At 41.3% G+C, this 20,354-nt stretch overlaps 2 protein-coding genes and 1 pseudogene across 2 annotated transcripts; 1 reads left to right on the top strand and 2 right to left on the bottom strand.

Moving 5' to 3' along the window:
- Positions 1 to 1,560: 1,560 nt before the first annotated feature.
- Positions 1,561 to 15,925, bottom strand: LOC114350362 (vacuolar protein sorting-associated protein 13A-like). The gene is made up of 9 exons (XM_028301140.1): positions 15,917 to 15,925; positions 15,116 to 15,390; positions 13,611 to 14,837; positions 13,106 to 13,298; positions 10,825 to 10,972; positions 6,041 to 6,183; positions 4,205 to 4,350; positions 2,161 to 2,287; positions 1,561 to 1,708 (listed from the first exon to the last, which is right to left on the bottom strand). Exons 1-9 carry the CDS (start codon positions 15,923 to 15,925, stop codon positions 1,571 to 1,573), a joined length of 2,406 nt encoding a protein of 801 aa, XP_028156941.1. The 3' UTR covers positions 1,561 to 1,570.
- LOC114350355 (gastric triacylglycerol lipase pseudogene) lies at positions 6,537 to 8,208 on the bottom strand (annotated as a pseudogene).
- A 122-nt stretch (positions 15,926 to 16,047) lies between the features above and the next one.
- LOC114350351 (uncharacterized) lies at positions 16,048 to 17,690 on the top strand. Its single transcript, XM_028301122.1, has 2 exons — positions 16,048 to 17,077; positions 17,408 to 17,690. The coding sequence occupies exons 1-2, from the start codon at positions 16,076 to 16,078 to the stop codon at positions 17,657 to 17,659; spliced, it is 1,254 nt and encodes a 417-aa protein (XP_028156923.1). The 5' UTR covers positions 16,048 to 16,075; the 3' UTR covers positions 17,660 to 17,690.
- Positions 17,691 to 20,354: the final 2,664 nt, after the last annotated feature.

Here is a 20,354-nt window from a genome sequence, read left to right as displayed (position 1 = left end):
CCAATACCGAACTACCTACAACGGTGGCGATTCTAGTGCAATTTAAATCATATATTTTTCCGAACTCAGTGGAGGACATTGGTTGACAATACATACGGCCAGCCCCGTACATAAATGCTTCGTTACGAAAATACTTTAACATTCAAATTCAATACGCTACCTACGGGTGTATGAGGCGATGTAGACAATTGCACTGATTCGGTCATGCGGGAGTAATGTGACAATAATCGTTTTGTTATTCATTTAGATCAATAATAACTTTATGTAAATTGCTTGCGATATAGATATTATTTAGGATTTTAGGCCATTTTGATCTAAATGTACAACACGTACTTATATGACGTTAATCGTCTAAATGACCTCGTAATTTAGTAAATCGATATCATATTATGGATTAAATACTCTTTAGTATGTCCCTGCTACCGTTCAAATGAATGTAGGGCAAATTTTCATTTAGCCAATGACGTCATTTCTATTTATTTTTCTTGCTGTAAGAATGTCTGCTTAAAGTAGCAATGGTTTGCTGTGCGTTTAGATCTTACATTAATACTAAAATTAACAATATTTCAAACATTTTTCTAAGAAAATAGCTAATACAATCTTGTGTCTCACATATAAAGTTCTAAGCGACGACCAACAAAACATTAAGCAATAACAATTCAATAAACAAGTTTTAAAATTAATACTGTATTTGGTTAAAATAAAATACATAGACTAGAATAAAGAGATCGTACATTTTTATGTAGATATCGTCTACAGATTGCAAAAGTGTGTAAGTTTTAGTTATACACGATTTTCTTAGCAAATTTAAAAAAGGTTTAGAGTAAAAAACGTTGGGAACGGATTATTGTCAAGAAAACAATGTCAGCTGATTGATATGTCCTGCCATTTTGTATTAGCACAAGATGGATGCCGAACATAACTGAGAATGAAACATTGTTACAAATATTAAAAAGACAGATTTTTGAATTCACATTTAACAAAATTTTTCTACATTCGTGTGAATACGTCGTCCAGTTAAAAATACTGACACAGTAGTCTTTAGTTATTATGTAAGTATTCTTAAATATTATTTTAGCAACTTTAATCCAGTCGGTGCATAAGTTAGATTGAAAAAGATACTAAAATAATGAATTCCTCAAAATAATATTAAATATTCTCACTTTGAACGATCAGAGCTATTGATTTATATTCGATGTCCCAAAATTACAAGGAAAGAGGGAAGGAAAAGTTGCGTCATGGTGTTTGTCACTTAATTTTTCCCTCAAAATCAAAATAAAGGCTCTCACAACCCGGCATATTTGGGTACAATGAAACGTCATATTACTTAGATATTTTTTTAACAAAATCTAATTAGTACCTCTTTGGGTATAATTTAAACATTTCGCCGTAACTAAAGCTGCATAGGAAAGCAGTATTTAACCAGAGTCATCATACATAACTAAATAAAAAAATCGTCTAAACAAACCCAATAGAGCCGGGCCGGGGATTCCATCAGATGCCGGTTACAAAAACATCTTACGTAGAGTGCTCAGTTCTGTGTATTTATAGCAAATTCGCGGTATATTCGTTACTCGTTGGGGCAGCGCTTGTCCTCCAGCGCCAGGATAAGGGCACACTCCACCTTGGCCTTCAGCCAGAGCAGCACCTCGGGGTCAGATACTTCGATGACTTTCTCATCGGTGGAGAAGTAGTTCACCATTTCATCCTAAAATTAAAAAATAATTATTTTGATTACTTTTTAATTAGACGAAGCTCTGGCGCTAATGTGGATTCTTAATACAAACTTCTTCAGCCTCATCATCATCATCAATAGCCCTTTACAGTCCACTGCTGGACTATATGCCTCCTCCACTATAGTGGAGGGTTTTGCTATATCCCCACGCTTGGCAGGCTTCAGCCTCATTGTAGAAAATATTTGAAATTTTATGGGAGAAGGGGGTAGATATACTCCTTGTCTATGAATTTATTGTTACCACAGTACCGCGCCTCATGCAACACGCAGTGGCGTGTCATGTGCTCTAGCAGACTTACCGCGACAACGCGACGCGAGCATCGTCTATACTGCTCATACGTTCATCGTTACGCTGAACAAACGCTAGTGTGAAGGGACTCTTATGATGATGAGGAAAAGAGCCACAGATGGGGTATGCCTCATACCTGTTTGATGTTCAACACGAGCTGGTCTCCCCTCACTACGGGCGCTCCGATAATGTCGTCCAGCTTCACCACCCACTCGATGTGCCACGAGCCGCCGCCGCCGCCCGCGCGCACCATGAATATGTGCCTGAAGAAGTCATAAAAGTTAAGAGTTTGCAATTAGGATTTTAAAACGCGCCTTTACTCACACGTCGTAAGATTCGGCCAAACCAAAGTCAAAGTAAACATTTCTTTATTTGTATAGACTATTAAATAGTTCTTACAAATCGTCAAATATTTTGCTCTTAAGGAGCCTCTACATGTCTCATAATCTTTTTACCCTACCAGCGCTTCGAGACCAACATTTGGCAAGTGCTGAGAAGAAGCGCCGCAACAAACTCAGTCACCACTGTCTGCCGGTTAATATAAAAACCAAGGTGTGCAGCCTGCGTGCGCGATGGCGATGGCGATCACGGCGGTCAGATCGCCATCGCTGACGCGAGCTGCACGCGTTAGTTTGGCCGAAGAAAGCGTTAACCAAAGAGTTAACGCTACCATAAATACGGGAATAAGGTCAGTACAAGAAGAAGCAGCGTATCCTTTCCTGAAGTTTCCTGTGTCAGCCTATTTAGTTCACAGTTTCAACCTTATTATGTTGATAACTGGCGATCCGCTACGATCAACGTGGCATGTTGCTAGTACGATCAGGCCTGTTCATCTCCGCGAGTTTACATCGAAAACAAAACACGCACGATGACCCACCTACAGGATACTATTTGACAAGGCCTCACATTTATTTATTTATTTTTATTTAAAACAAGTTACACACATTTCCAAATATTAATGAGAACTATTGACGGTGTTACAAAAACCAGTTTTGGTTTTACTGTGCACCGCTGATTCGACATCAGACTCAATCATTCAGAGCATAAAGTTAAACATTTTACTGCGCGCGAGTACTACTCCGGCCGATCATTATGATGACGCGGTGCTATCATATATACATATACGAGCGAACATTGACTCACGCACGCGTATTCTTGTGTATGATGGAAGAAAATAAAGAAAATGGTGTACTAAATACTGTGCAGTATTTAACTGCCTAAATAATAATACAAACACAGAATGTACTTTTTTAAGTTGCCTCAAGACACTGAGAGGTAAATAAGTAGTTAATATTATTCATGATAATTCATGCTAAATCATGTATTTCCTCCGCCATTTTCCGCAGTTTGGCACCTCACGTCACATCATTTTACCGAAGTCAGCCCTATAGCTTCGGCGCAGTGCCGATCACTGACGTTTGTCAACAAAATGGTGCTCGACTCTTGAGACAGGCTAAATTACACCATATTGTTAATGAGATTGAGCATACATTTTTTTAAATATCTTCGCGAAGTAAAACTTCTGTACGTAGTACTTATTATTATTCTGTGGTACGATCTAGTGCCCGGTTATAGTCCCTCTTCGCCCCTGAGTACTTACCTAGGGCCTAGCGATCGAAGCTCCCATCTGTTCTTGTGGCCCCCTTGATCCTTGAATGCCCAAGGCCACCAGTAGGCTTATCTTATCTCATCTTATTTAGGGCCGCGCATGGGCGCAGTGCACGTCGACCCATTGGGATCTGTACGGGTTACCGCACATATGTTAATGTCAACGACATACCTAATCTAGGTCACTTAGAAATAGCAGCATAAACGTCACGTACGTTCGTACTTCTGCTATTCTATCATTTTATAAATAATTGTGTTATGTGAAATAAATCAGTGTTATTACGACTATCATTGGGTTTGGTTTCGTACACTAACTATCCCATACAAATCGTCGGCACTCATCCTGTAACTGTAAGACGCTACAGGATCTTTTGTGCTTCCCTATACCTTTATCCCCCCCCCCCCCTCAAGTGGATCAAGAGCTTGGGTGAGAAGGACCTATATTCTTCAGTAGGCTTAAAGATAGCCCTGGGCTTACATAGTCGAGCGAGTGACTGCGGCCCAGCTGCCTCAGCAGCTGCAGCCCTAGGGCCGCGTGCTGCGAGTGCGGCTTGCTGCCTACAGGTACTCACTGCGTGGTGACCAGCAGCGTGCCGAGCGAGGCGGGCGCGAGTGGTGCGTGCGCGATGTAGGCGTCGGTGTCGGCGTAGTGGCCGCGGCCCAGCTGCCTCAGCAGCTGCAGCCCTAGGGCCGCGTGCTGCGAGTATGGCCTGATGCCCTGCAATCCGTCAATAGTTGCATTATTTAGGGCCTCCGTTGCGTTGCGAGCGCAGGAGCAAAGGCCCGTAGGGCGTAGACTCATAATAAGAATAAGAATAAGAAAAACTTTATTTGACACAAAAGAAAACAGAAAAACAGAGCAAAGGGACTTAAAACTATACACGCATAATATTTTGTGCCAAAAAGGCGCCCGCTCAGCATTAATCGAGCCATGCACGCGTGCCCCGACGCTGGTTTTCAGCGGGTGCCTCTCCAACCAACATTTTAAATACAAAAAACAAAACATTAAACAAGACATTGACATTGACAAGAAGGCGCCACCATCTCACCGCACCAATTTTGCTATGTTGAGAAAATACACACAAAAATAAAAAAAATAAATTAGGAATACAACACTGGAGTCGACTCATGACGCCAACCCCCCTAATAAGATTCAAATTCTGAAATAATACATCGTAAGCGAACAACTAGGGACTGGAATGGGACTGCCTGCTGCTGTATTTCCTGAACTCTAATCCGGGCCTTATCAAGACGAGAGTGAATAGACACTTATAGGGTAGATAGTTACCATCCCTAGACTGCATCTCAGTCATCACTTAACACCAGGTGCAATTTGGTCAAGTACCTGCCTTGTCATGAAAATAAAAAGTGCCTTTTTCCTGTGATGCTGATTTCAGCACGCGTGTGGATCTGATTCGCGTGCGAGAGTGTGATTTAGCAGGATTTTACTGAAGAGGAGGATCTACAACCCACCACCACCCATGGCCATACAAACCTCGCGGTTATACCACAGAATATGATGTGACGTGAGGTGCCAAACTGCGGAAAATGGCGGAGGAAATACATGATTTAGCATGAATTATCATGAATAATATTAACTACTTATTTACCTCTCAGTGTCTTGAGGCAACTTAAAAAAGTACTTTCTGTGTTTTTATTATTATTATTTAGGCAGTAAAATACTGCACAGTATTTAGTACACCATTTTCTTTATTTTCTTCCATCATACACAAGAATACGCGTGCGTGAGTCAATGTTCGCTCGTATGTGAGGCCTTGTCGAATAGTATCCTGTAGGTGGGCCATCGTGCGTGTTTTGTTTTCGATGTAAACTCGCGGAGATGAACAGGCCTGGTTATACTAGCCGAATCGCAGTTGTGCGCGGAGTTGCGGCTGCCTAGGGCAGATTGCACTCCACCGCGCCACACTTCTTGACTCTCTACAAGTTATTTTATCTACGTCCTTGTCCCTATTGTATTTATTGAAGAGGAGGATCTGGGACTTCTTGGCGGGAATCTGAAGCGTCATGTTAGCGGTCTTGTTTTATTTCCTCAAATTCGTGTTTGGGCGACTATTAATGTGTAATAATGGTGGGTTATTAACCATTGAGTGTTCGTGAACGTGCATGAGTGTGGGCGAGTGAAGCAAAACAGTGCATCGTGATTCTTCTGGTTCTGTCAAGTTGTCCATAGGAGGTCTCAGTAAAGCACCACAACTTTACTGAGACTCAAAGGGTGGGAAGGGGTATCATCTATCATCCTTCATTATATCATTACTTGATCTCATTTTATAACTCGTATCATTTATAAACTTGAAAATGGCAAAAATCAAGTCGACGTCGACGTGTATTGCCAACATCATCAAAAAAGAAGAAGAAGAAGAGGAGGATCTGTTGGCCTTGGTACTCACATCGGCAGGGCAGTGTCGCGGCAGCCGCTGGCGCGCCACGAGACGGCCGCCGCTGCGTTCCACGCACGCCTTCAGAGCGTTCTCCGCGCTGTTAGCTCCCAGCTGCCGCGATAGCGAAGCGCGCGCTGCTTCGCGGCATAAGTCTGTAAGTGCATGTGTTATTTTATCTTTTTTATTTGATTGGCTGCTAGTACTCATTTACATTACAATATTATGGCATATATCGGGAAAAAAGTTGCGATATGATGATAATGAGGAAAAATTGTGCGGGAAAGCGGGAACACGCGAATATAGGAAGAAAGTGAATCCGGTAATTATTCATAAACGATAGATTTTAGAGAAGTAAGCCATTGTTTTTTTTAAATATAAAATTACCAGGCCACGATGGTTAATTGGTACGATGTTTATGATTACGGTTTTTTGTAAATAAGAAGATTCAATTTTATTTCATATTTTATTAATACAAAACAAACACAATAAATACTTATTCATTTATTAAAACCATGCCGTATTTACAGTAATCGTTTATTTTAAGTCGCAATCAAATCTTCACAGCCGATTTTCAAACTCGAAAATATACTTAGTGATCTTTGAGTACAGAAAATCCTTAGCCACAGCAGCGAACATGAAATCCATATGGTTAAAATCCCTTATGTAATTCGACTCAACAACATTCGGCAAATGTTTCTGCAGTGTTGCGACATCATCAGGCACCGCCAACCAATCGTTTTCACCGAAGAATATAACTACAGGAACAGTCATTTCACTGAGATCATAATCAGGAGGGGTTTCAGTACCGTACAATTGGATGTTCTTGGCCTCTCCATAGTCGAACCGACAGAACCTTCCAGACTTCACGAGCTGCCCGAAGTGAACCAGCTGAAGCGTCGACGAAGTGGTCGGCATGTGACCTATTATCGCCGGCATTATGCCAGCCAAATACTTGCTGTCATTGCCGATGATTATGTTCAGGACGTTGTTACATGACGCGCTTATGTAATTGCAAAAGGAATCTAACATGGAGCTGAGAAAGTCTGTATTAGGAATGTTACTGTTTAGGAGAATATTCCCCAAGACAGTTGACGCTGGTGAGAACATCTTCACGAGCGGACTCTTCACGTGTGCCATCCAAGCCACAGGCGCCATCGAAAACATCAGCTTAACCTTTTTAATATACTCTGGCTTCAAAGCGCTCATCGCGTAGAAACTCGTCGACCCTTGAGAGTACCCTACGTAGTACAAACTTTCTTGTCCAGTGACATTAAGAGCGAAATCAATCATTGCTGGCAGATCAAAAACACCAATTTCTTCCCACGTGAATTCCCAAAATTCCGTCTGGTTGGGGTCCATTGAGATGTGTCTGTTGGCGTATTTATTCCCTCTAGCGTTCCCCATCCACACATCGAAGCCCTGATCAGCCAGTATGTAAGCTAGAGCCTTGTCCGGACCCTGCAGAACCCAGCTGTCGGAGCTTTCGACGAACCCGTGCATCAGGAAGGCTACTAAATTATTGGTGACATTATTCTTGCCTCGTGGTATTCTATGAACGTTAATGATGTAGCCATCACCAGACAGGACATTGTGTTCTTCAATGGGATAACCATACTTGGTAGCCAATTCAGTGATGTTCAGATGTGCGTCCTCTAGAGCAGTTGTATTTGACTGAGTGTTTTCTTCTGGTGCGTTGAAAATTATGTTGACGGTGTCTTGTACGTTGGTTATGAAGTTTGCGATGTCTGTGACGCTTTCGTATATTACGTCAAGTATTCCCCGGTTTGTAGGTTTCGTTCGCGTTCGTGCGTCAGTCGCTGCGAACAGCGCAACGACAAACACAACACTCGTACGCATTTTTACGGAACACGTTTGAAATAATCGCGAGACAAACTATTAGGTACATTATATATTAACGATACCTCATTAGTATTTAAACTTCACCTCATTTATATTGAGCACTTGACATTGTTCTGCTCGTCATAATTAACGTTTACGTGCGTTCGTCACCGAGGTGCTATTATCGTTAGTTCCCGTGATTTATGTGCCCTTGAAGTATGAAACAGATTAACAACAAATTAAGAAATTAGTCTCGTTAATTTTGGGGTCATTAATTACCTCAATATATTAAAATAAATTAATCGGTTTGATTGAATAACTCTAACATGCCATGCGGTAAACTTGGAACTTGTAATAATTACACCTGTAGCATTGAATAAATATTATAGTAACTTAGTAGTAATAAAACAAACATGCTCTAAGATACTTACGTCGAACAACAAGATAGTCGTCGTCTATCCACGCAGACAGAAAAGAAAACGAAAATATTAATGGACGAATACACCACGTGACAGAATGAGACATGAAATAAACGTATCATTGAGTGCTCTTATCTTTTAATAAGATTTTGTTAACACACCAAATAAATAAATAAAATATGAGTATGTGTAGCCATGCATCAATCGATAACTATTTCGATTCGACACAATTTCACATCATACACATCTTATTTAGAGACATAAGTAGCTAAAAGATCAAGAAAAAGACAGAATCACATATTGTCTACCTAGCACCCAATTAGACGTTAATTTCAAATTAATGTGACCTAATTACTTTCAGACAGACCATTCCAAAGCTGTAAATTCAGACTTTATCAACAGTTAATGACATATGGACATTAAAATAGAAGGCTGCACCAAATAATAAAATGAGTAAGTAAACATTTTAAAGATTTCTACATTTAATATAAAAATGATTTTATCATTTACTCTTCTAAACATGCAACCATGCATCTGAACATCAATAGGTACAAAAGTAAGTTTGCAACTTGGTCCATAAATTCTACGAAATTGTTTACTACGATCGCTAACGTATTTGCAAATATAATTCGTGATCGTAATAAAATATGAGAAAAATATTACTAAATAAATATGTAGTTAATTTTCTAAAGCAAGTAAAGTACATTTAGGTTTCATCTATCAAAACGAGTATTTAACTTTAGACCGGCTTTTCAGTTTCTAGGACAATATCATACGTCAGCGATCATAGCAAGGGTGTGGATTAATATTCACGACGAGTTTGTCACAACAAAGTGGGAAAACATCGATATTATAACGTCAATACTAGTCTTTTATAATATCAATAATAGTAGTAGAAGTTTTTATCACAGAAACATTTATGAATTCAATAAAAATACAGATCTGACTAACACTCATGTAACTTCTAAAGTATGTTTGCAACATGTCTATAATAAAAACACTAAAAATAATAGTTTTGAAGCGACAATAGCCCAATGATGTCGGTGTCGAATCGGATCCGAGAAATGCGGGTTCGATTCCCTCTTCTATAGTCTGGTCTGTGAGCACGTAGAATTTTGTCCAATGACCCCAAGCTACCCATCCTTATCGCTCGCACGTAATTATGTTGCTGTCGTGCTCTCACACTCACTGCGGGCGCCCGTCGCACAGTCGCGACAGCAATATAATTACGCGCGAGCGATAAGGATGGGTAGCTTGGGGTCATTGGACAAAATTCTACGTGCTCACAGACCGTGCTTTAGATGAGCATATTTAGCATACCACGAGGGTAGTATTATTTGAAAATACAAATTCTTAGAAAAAAGTGGTTTTAACTCTAATGTCGATGTTTTCCTTTCCAACTTTATCCCACATCAATGTATCCCTAATATCTTCGGTAGTCCACGAGACTTACCGACAGTGGGCCGCGCGATGAGTCCGGCCAGCGCAAGCGCCACACTGGCCGGGTGCGCACGCGCCGCCTCCAACACAGCCGCTGGTAGATCGTTGCTGGCTGACTCCTCGTCACCTTTAGACGACCATTGTCAAACTCGTAATATAAACACTAAAGCATTGGTTCCCAAACTTATTTGAGACGCGCCCCCCCCCCCCTCCTCCATTCAAGATTATTTATTGGTCGTATCGAGCAGTCTTGAATGCATTCTCCCAGCGGTCGCAGGTTTTTTATACTTAAGTACCTACACAGATGGCCCACGCCCCTTTAAAGGTTTTCGCACCTCCCCTGGGGGGCGCGCCCCCCATTTTGGGAACCAATGCACTAAAGTTTCTAACATGCCTGTTTGACCCTCTTTCATTAAAAACAACTGGTCAAATTTATCGAATAAGTATTTAAGATACTGAGGATGGAGTCTGTAACCCACTCACACAAAAGCTACTAGTCGAATTAATGAAACTCAGAAGACAAATAAAACCCAAAACCCACCTCTGTGAACGATGAAGAAAACGAAAAAAAAACGAAAATCAAAACAACAAAGACAACTATTTGGAAACAAAAAAGACAACTGAAAATAAACGAAGAAGACACAAAAAAGAAGACATAAAGATGCGAAGAAAAATTACGTGCGTGGGTGGAACACATAAAGAAAATAAGAAAAAAATAACACGAAATTAGCATCCTGCAATAGAAACCTGTAAGGTAACACAGAAATCATTTGTATGGATTTGATGTGATGGATAGATGAAATCACATCACAAAAATATCTTGAATAGGATCGTTAATTTGTTGTAATGCATAAAGTTTGTCTAACATAGATGCTCTCCCGTCTACATATATATCATAATTTTAGAAGATAATATTATTATTTTATGCCCGTTTTCACCATCAATCCCTAATTTTTAAGTGACCCCAATGAAAACCAAAATTTCTGTCATGTGTTACCATAGGGGTCACTTAAAAATGGTGAAAACGGGCATTGGACTTTTTATTCATATAAGCCATCCTATTATTCATATACCCCGATCCCAAAGTGCACTGACCTGGCTTCCTCCGAGCCGGCTTGGCCTTGGGCACGTCGCGGAAGATGTCATCGGCAGCGTCGGCGCCCGCGCAATGGCCCAGCAAAGCGCGCGCGCCGCCACTCACGCGCTGCGACGCCTCCAGCGAGCGACGACCGAACACTGAGCCCTGGGGGAGAACATACACTCAACATCAAATAAACCGCACCTTCCGCGACGCGAACTTTAAAGATTTTTTTCTGACACAATCATGGTACCCCAACTATATTGGTGTTATTTGAAAGCCCAATAAATATCCTTAAAGAAAAATACATTTCATTTCTAAATAAATTATTAACATATACCATAAATGTGACTTGAAAATAGACCTCACTTTGGGCTCACCTCTGGGATCAATTAGACCAATTTTTATGGTTATAAAACCAAATAAAGATCTCACGTGTCCTCTTAAACAGATGGATAGCGATTAATCCCAACTTAACAGTTTTATAGTCATAAAAATGGCTATAGAGTAACTACCTATTTTTTGAAGAAGTGAGTCTGGATCCTTGTAAAGACACATTTTTGGGGTAAAAACCTTTCCTTTAATGAAATGAAGTTTAAAACTAGGCTTTCAAATGGTACCAATGTTGGTGGGAAGTGGGGATGCATACGTTTGATAAGTGCTTGTCGCGGGAGGTGCGATTTATTTGATGCCGAGTGTAGATCAAAACCAGGGATGTTATAGATATCCGTAACCGTAACCGAAACTTTCGGATGTGGGGACCTATAAGTGGTTATCAATTGTTATTAACTGTAAAATAATCAATTATGTAAACCCTGGTCTTCCTAATATAAATAAATAAATAAATAAATAAATAAATAATTCCAAAATAATAAAATATCCGTAACTGTAACCGAAACCGGTATAATATTATTCGTATATCCGTAACTGTATCCATAACCGAAACTACATGACATTCATCATCATCAGTATCATTTCAACCAAAGGACGTCCACTACTGAGCATAAGCCTCCGCCACGTTCACGCGCTGCGACGCCTCCAGCGAGCGACGACCGAATACTGAGCCCTGGGGGTGGTATGAGAAAGATGGTGATAGGGTTGTTGACATTCATCATCATCACTATCGCTTTAGCCAAAGGACGTCCACTACTGAGCCTAAGCCTCCGCCGCCGCTCATGCGCTGCGACGCCTCCAGCGAGCGACGACCGAACACTGAGCCCTGAGGGAGAACATCAAGGAAAACGGTAATGGGGTTGTTGACATTCATCATCATCACCATCGCTTTAGCCAAAGGACGTCCACTACTGAGCATAACCTCCGCCGCCGATCATGCGCTGCGATGCCTCCAGCGAACAACCCCGAACACTGAGCCCTGGGGGAGAACATGGAGAAAAACGGTAATAGGGAAGCAATAAGTTAACAGCATGAACAATTAATTGTATGGTTCAACATCTCTAAAAGTACACATCCTTCAGTTGCTTTTAAATCAGTAAATCCATTTGTCTTTGTAAATAGGGATGGTAAATAATCGAATTACCAAATAAAATGGTGTACACATAAATCTATGAAAGATTCGCATATTGACAACACATATTTAAGTAATTTATTGGTGTAGACTCGAAATACTCACACCAATAGGTATTGGATACCGCCATTCAATAGACATAATGTAATTTTTATAGTCTGTCGTACGTAACAATGAATTCTCTATACAGGTCTAGAAATGGAAATAGAACAGTGCTGTAAAGGTTTCCGAGTAAGATTCCCAACCCAAGAGCATTAAACTGCTGCAGCAGCTCCGTCCAACACGGCTACCAAGCGAGAAGCTGCTCTAGCACTCACCAGATAAGGCTCATAGTACTGCTTCATGCCGCGCGAGAAGTCCCCGATGGTGCTATAAGGGTTCCCGAGGATACTGAGGCCTAGTAAGAGGAGATGGAATTGCTGCACCAGCTGCGTCCAGCTGCCAAGCGACAAGCAACTCTAGCACTCACCAGATAAGGCTCATAGTACTGCTTCATGCCGCGCGAGAAGTCACCGATAGCACTGTAAGGGTTCCCGAGGATGCTAAGTCCGAGTACTAGGACATGGAACTGCTGCACCAGCTGCGTCCAGCTGCCAAGCGAGAAGCAACTCTAGCACTCACCAGATAAGGCTCATAGTACTGCTTCATGCCGCGCGAGAAGTCCCCGATAGTGCTATAAGGGTTCCCGAGGATACTGAGGCCTAGTACTAGGACATGGAACTGCTGCACCAGCTGCGTCCAGCTGCCAAGCGAGAAGCTGCTCTAACACTCACCAGATAAGGCTCATAGTACTGCTTCATGCCGCGCGAGAAGTCCCCGATGGTGCTATAAGGGTTCCCGAGGATGCTCAGGCCTAGTACTAGCACGTGGAACTGCTGCACCAGCTGCGTCCAATAGTGGCGTGATGCTGCGTCTGCCAGCCCTGCTACAGTGAGTGGCGCGTTGCGGAGTTCTAGGTAGGACATCCTGGAATAGTGGAAAACAAGGAGATTAATGCCAACTCTTTTTCTCACCACGACCACTCTGACAAGAGTATCCGACTAAGAAGAAGTTGTCATCACAACAACTCCTGCACAACTAGGATCCACGGTTTGGCTGACCATCACCCAATCAGTCATCATCGATACTGAATAACTTGTAACTCGCAGCGAATTTAATTTGATCATCAACAAACACTACTGGAATATAAGGCTTTTGCTAAACAGGATTCAGATGGACTCACAATAGTAAAACAAATGACTAGAAAAATAATAGAACAGTGTTACTTATAAAACGTACCTTAAGACTACATCCTTCATGTCGCAAAGCGATGAGCCCCACGAATTGAAGAGATATTCCAACAGATCACTATTAAACAGTTTAGGCCTGTTCTCTTTCTTGGTCCCGAACCTTGTCTTGCTCGGACTACTAGCGCTCTCCGTCAAGTAGCCTCTCGAGGACAAACTTAACACTATCTTGATAGGAGAGAGGTGCACGAACTCAAACAACACATTCCTTTGCGCGCTCGTTTGGCTTTTAATAGCAATAATTGGCAACGGCATATGAACCAAAGCCAAGTCAGCTCGCAGCCTAACCGCTGGCTTCTCTTCTATCTTCCAATGGTTGAGTATATCAAACACGTGGTTAACAAAACCTCTATCCAAATTCACACAGTACTCCCTGACTAGAATCTTGAGGTATTTGTACACGTCTTGGTTCAAAGTAGGCCTGTGCTGCTTCAAAGCTACGATCTCCATACATGGCTTTAAGCCACGGTTTGACCTCGCTTCTGGTGGTAAGGGTGCTGGGTACAAAACGCTAGGAAACACCGCTTCATTCAGCTGGTTATCTATCTGCAGTCTTTGTACCTTCATGTGGAAATAACTGTACGTGTCAGATTTGCGGAATTGCAACCAAACACCAGGGTTGTAAGTCCGCCGCAGTTCTGAGAAGAACGGCTTCGTCATTTGCATCTTTTCTAAGTCTATATCGATGTATTCTTTTAATTGGCACTTCTTTTGTTCAGTCTGGTATTTCTCTTCGATCCAGGCGGTCAGGTCTGGGGACAATTGCTTCCACTTGCGACTCACGTTGACCTCCCATTTGGGCAAGGAGTCAGTAATACTGACGTATGCGAGTTCTTTGACTGCGTTGTTATTTTGGACGCAAACTGATAGACTCACGCCTGATAAGGATAGATATACTTCGTAGTTACTCCTTTCAGAGTTGATCCTCATTCGGTACTGGTAGGCGATTCTTTCGTCTTGGGCCAGCGCGAAGACTCTTTGGTAGCCTTCCATGTACGAGATCCAGTATACGATGACCTTGTCTTTCCTCATCTTCTTGGTCTTGGTGTGGTTTTCTGGGAGGTCTGAGCTGTCGGAATCATCGCTGCTGGAGGAGCAGGGTTCGGGAGACTTAGGCGTCAGGCGCTTGAGGGTAGACGACAGTTTGGAAGTCACGCTGCTGGTCGCAACAAGGGTGGAGTGTTTCACCGACTGGAAGCTGACTTTTTCTTCGCCATATCTGCGGAAAATATGCAAGCGAGTTTAGTAATAATAATAAAACACAATCTATGCACAAAAGCAGGATATTAGGCCACTCGCTCACTGCGACTTTTTGTAGTGTAGCATTTGACGCGCTCCCACTAGGTGGACCAACGACCTGGTGATGGTCGCAGGAGGTGCCTGGATTGGGGCGGCGCAGGACCGGTCTTTGTGGAAAACCTTGGGGGAGGCCTTTGTCCAGCAGTGGACGTATCGGCTGAAACAAAAGAACAGAAGTGTTGCCAACGCGCTTCTCACCCGTCCTGGCCGAAGTCCGCCACGAAGCCCTTGCCCTTGTTGTTGTATATGTTCCAGTACAGCATGCGCTCCTTGGCGGGGTCGTCCCAGGTGTACAGCAGCGACTGGTAGGGGCTCAGCAGCGCCACCTGGCCGGAGTCGGCCTGGTGTAGCTTGAGGAACAGGTCGTCGCACAGGTTGTCGATGCGCACGGGCGCGTCGCCGCTGGTGTACGGCTTGAACGTGATCGTGAAGGGACGGTCCGTGCCGCCAGTCACGTCCACACAGATGGCCGACTGGAGAGGAGAATTCAAAGTCAAAAACTATTAAATAAATAAATGTCCTTGGACATTTTACACTGCGCCTCTAGTCCCAAACTAAGCGAAGCTTGTACTATGGGTACTAAAATACAATAAAAATAAAATTACAAATTAGTCTTAGATTAAAGCTAACAGGGGATTTTAAATCACTTTTGGGCTGTCATTCGATCGCCGTCAATTCAATCATCACATGGGAATTTAAATCAAACAAAAAGTTTTTAGAAAGTGTAGATATTCATAAAAGAAAAGTATTTAATTCTGTATTACTGACTGTTATTAAATCATGACCCTATTTTATGTACCTACATCAACATCCACCCACACAAAATTTCAATAGCATCATAAAGATTACAATTACAACTTGAATTTAATTTTACGGGATCCAAGGAAAAATTATCTCGTTTACATAATTTGCGATGTCATTCATACATAACATTGCAAATTACGCCCCTCCCACACCCGCACTTAGGTCACACACCTGTACTTAGCACGCGCATATTACCGCAACCATATCTCCTCAACACGCTTACGTCACGGCCATAAACAGAACTGCCCCTACCCGAGCTGGCGAACGCTCTAACACAATTAACACCGCTTTCGACCCAACTATTATAAGACTCCGCGACAATTTCACTTCCTCTCAGTTTTCAGACAAACGAATATGGGCATGAAAGTCTTAATACTTGTCGTGGTGCTATGTGCAGTTGTGAACAGTGACGAGTATGGACGCTCGCGACAAATGCCGGAGTATCTGAGGGTTAAGAGAGCGAAGTACTACTCGAGCCCGAGTAGGTTCTACAGAAAACCACCTCCGCCGTTCCTGACTAAAGGAGCGTTCTCATACACGCCGCCGCCAAATTACATGGAGAGCGACGACCCGCACCCAGGCAGCTTTAGGCCCAAGGTTAGTACCAGTAAACGACCGGTTAACGACGGGTTAGGAGACGACGACATTAACAATCTCGTTAAACATCTATCTAAGCAGGATTTGGATAGAATCATCGAGTTCGCTGGAGAGAAATATGGAAATCCCATTGAAAAATATAGCACTTCATTGAACAAAGTCAAAGAAAATGACGATGTGAGAATATACAAGGTAGCAGCTCAAGAAACGGATCAAGATCACCAGTTCGCACTCAATGGTCTCTACATTGGCAATAATGAACACACAGGCTATGAAATGGAGTACAAATCAATCAGTAAACGACCTGCAGACACTGACAAATACGTAAACAACGCCAATCAGTTCGCAATCAACGGTCTTTATGCAAATGTTAACAATGCAAACTTCCGAAACACCCCACCGCAATTTCATCCATCACCTGAAATAAATTCTCAGGAGCTGGCTAACACCCCGTTAGACACGCAAGAATCTAAGCACAGCGGTCAATTTACGATGTTAGACGCGTACATTCAGAAGGAGTTGAATGGGGCTGCTTCAGACAAGGTCGTTGCTTCGTTCACTGACAGTCAGGCGACACAGGAAGAGCAGTTGCCGAAGCCAGTGAACTTGAGAGAGGATCACTATGAGACGTCCAACACGGACAATGTGGAAGTTGTGAAGCAGAGTTCGTACAAGCTAGAGAACTTCGGGAACCTTCCTCTTATGGACTATAGCTCTAAACGGGACACAGTTAGCTCGTATCACGTACCACATTACAGTGTAAGTATTAAGACATCCCGTGATGAACATTCGATTTACAAAATAAAATGATATCATTGAATTTAAAGTTACGAAGTTCGCCTAAATAATTTAACCTGTCATATTTGTAGCCCCATTTTTGGCAGAGAATTCTAAATTCTAAATGATAGTTGCCGTCAAAGACTGGTTTTTTTGTGGGCTTGTTTCTCGAAGATCACATCAACTTTCTATTATTTATATTATAACACCTAGTTTTTAACCAATTGATTAATATTTGTACCCAATTATTATAGAAAGAATAACTGTTTTTAATCACCAGCATTATTTTTAAATCGTCATCTTCTTTTATAGGTGGTATCCTCCCCTAACAACGCACCACCACCACCGGCACCCGCATCCTACGGGCCATCATCAAACATCAAGACTCCACCAATAGAGCCAGCGCCGCCGGTGTCAGCCGCGAAGGAACAAAGCGATGCCCATCTCAAAGCAATCAAGATCTGGACGCACCGGTCTAAGGGAGCGGCGTATACGCTGCATGACGATGGGAGTTTGTCAGTTGAAACGCCGGGACGACCAAAGCCGGCTTATGGATATTCTTAGTTTAAATAATGTCATTTTTCTGGAATGATTTGACCAAAGGTTCGGCCAAACCAACGCGATCAACCGGCGTGCAGCGATGGCGATCAATGCATTTAGGTCTGGTCGCCATCGCTGCACGCCGGCTGATCGCGGTGTGATCGCGTTGGTTTGTCCGAACCCCAAGAAGTAAAAAACCCCCTTACTACAAAAAGTTACACTCTGGTGGTTGAACTCTGGTTTAAATTGACATTTAGTATGGAAATGTCATTTTTAACCAGTTTTCGTCCCGGGTTTAACTTTTCTGTGATAAGGGGGGGTACGAGATTACGATATGTGTAAGATAACACATTATACTTGTAAACATTTTACTACAATTTTTTTACGATAAAGAATAGGATTTAAATACGAAAAAAAACCGAATCAATGCTCAAACGAATATTAATGTAAATAAGTTAAGATTAAGATAAAAATATTCACTGTAAATAGAGAGCTCTTTGAGTTATTATTAATGTTATATAAAATAATTTATTACTTTAACTTGTTGCATCTTTATTTGCTTTTATTTTTTGCCCCACTTTAGCTTCCAAGCCTAAATACCATTTGTATTTCCGACGGAAAGTGTGAGTCTATGACATAATTCAATTGACACTAAAAAATAACGGCCCACAAACATTTCACAACAGAGTAACTGCGAGCGCCATAACTGTCGTTAACTGCTCTAAATGTTGTCCAAATAATGCGTGAGCGCAAACCGGATATTAGTTAACAGTAGCATAATGAAAACATAAAAGATGATAAACTTATTCTTTACTTTAAATGTGTGATTGGAACAGAGAATCTAAAAATAGGTTAGTGTGTCACTTAAGAGCGTTTACGCCGTTTGACGCAAAAACAGTACTTTTTCAACTCGTTACAATCATTAACCAGTAATACTACAAATATGTTATAGGCATAAATAGTTAGGCAATTTCGTCGTCTAAATAGTTAATTGAGAAAATATTGCGATTAGTTTAGTATTCAAGAATTATATCAAGATAAGTCCACACAGGTTTTGTAAATTTCCACTTTAGCGTCAGTTTACAAGCTGAAATTTTTATAAAAATACTGTGAAAACGATTTAACAAACATTTATATCCTATAGCATAGATCCTTGGGCAAATAGTTATCTGAGAAAATTTTTAGATTTAAGCATTTTACAATAAGAAATCACAAATTAAAAAAACGTGAAATACCCAAAAATCAAAGTGATTTTTTCACCAATATTCTTCCTTTATTCAACACAAAAATAGCTTAATACAATAGAAGAATATCTTATCTAAAATATTTACTTTGAAATTTAAAATAATTCATTGTAATTTTTTTTCTATGAGTATTTGAAAACTACTATAAATCGCCGCGCACGAATCGTTCAAATTCAGTCCGCCTCGAGGCGTTCCAGAGTGAGGTCACGTCGCTCGGTGCTCTGCTGACATGTGTCACGCGTACGTTGATCTTTGACAGGTAGCTGGACTTTTATAGTGTATCCGCAAAATCTTGGTGGTAGATTTTGCGATCACGTGGTAATTAAAATATTTTATTGTTATTTTTCATTACAGTCTATTTTTACTACAAATTCTATTTCAGACGTAATGAAAAATAAAATTAAGTTATTTTTAGCGATGAAACGAAAACGAATGACGAAAATTTGGAACAGCAAGTTATGTATGTATACCTACTAATATTATAAAGAGGAATAATACTAATAACACTAGTTTACAAGGTTTTTTACCCAGAGATGAAACTGATATGTATCATTATTAACCCTTACTTAAAAACTGAACTTAGAAAAAATTTAGGACGTCAAATTTTGTAAATATTGATTATGTTAATTTTTATCATTTTTATACATTTATTTCTAAAAACAACCAAAAATGAGTCGTATTACTCCTTCTTTTATATTATTAGTATCAGTTTCCCTTATTATAGACCAACAGCAATCCGCTAACATATTTTTATCCCAAATTCCTTGGTATCTTTCCTCAAAAACCTTCAAATCCTGGTGAAAACTTTCGCCATGCTCAACACTTGACACAAGAAAAAAATCCAGGTGACAATGTAAAAAATGAATTTTTAACGACTTATTCACACCCATTCTTTGGCAATTCCTCAATAATTTGGAAACAATTATTGCATAATTCTCAGATAAATTTATAGTCTCCCAGGAAACTTTTCACTACTGCTTTAAATTAATATCAAGCATCTTTCCCTTACTGGAATTGCTGGGTAATAACTCCTTCAGATTGTAGCACAGGTCTTGTGACTGATGCAACATCAAGATATTGTATGTTCTTGGTTTTTGTTGTTAAAACCTGTAGTTTCAGTGAGGCAGAAGTAACAGACATTAGTCTGATTTGTTGGTTCTCTCCATAACCTTNGCAGCTCTCGCACTCACCAGATAAGGCTCATAGTACTGCTTCATGCCGCGCGAGAAGTCCCCGATAGTGCTGTAAGGGTTCCTGAGGATACTGAGGCCTAATACTAGGACATGGCACTGCTGCACCAGCTGCCAAGCGAGAAGCTGCTCTAGCACTCACCAGATAAGGCTCATAGTACTGCTTCATGCCGCGCGAGAAGTCCCCGATGGTGCTATAAGGGTTCCCGAGGATGCTAAGTCCGAGTACTAGGACATGGAACTGCTGCACCAGCTGCGTCCAGCTGCCAAGCGAGAAGCAACTCT

This window comes from Ostrinia furnacalis, unplaced genomic scaffold (assembly GCF_004193835.3).
Source record: "Ostrinia furnacalis isolate ACB-3 unplaced genomic scaffold, ASM419383v2 OfSCF0868, whole genome shotgun sequence".
In the NCBI taxonomy this organism is placed as follows: domain Eukaryota; kingdom Metazoa; phylum Arthropoda; class Insecta; order Lepidoptera; family Crambidae; genus Ostrinia; species Ostrinia furnacalis.
The sequence above is the reverse complement of the archived record's forward strand: the minus strand, read 5'-3'. Positions and strand labels throughout refer to the sequence as shown.

Coding starts and splice junctions, on each gene's coding strand:
- LOC114350362 (XM_028301140.1), bottom strand. Junction 10,973..13,105: donor AGTACTATGAGCCTTATCTG/GTGAGTGTTAGA, acceptor GTTCTCCCCCAG/GGCTCAGTGTTCGGTCGTCG. Junction 4,351..6,040: donor CGCGACACTGCCCTGCCGAT/GTGAGTACCAAG, acceptor GACGGATTGCAG/GGCATCAGGCCATACTCGCA.
- LOC114350351 (XM_028301122.1), top strand. CDS start 16,076: ATGGGCATGAAAGTCTTAATACTTGTCGTGGTGCTATGTGCAGTTGTG. Junction 17,078..17,407: donor ATCACGTACCACATTACAGT/GTAAGTATTAAG, acceptor CTTCTTTTATAG/GTGGTATCCTCCCCTAACAA.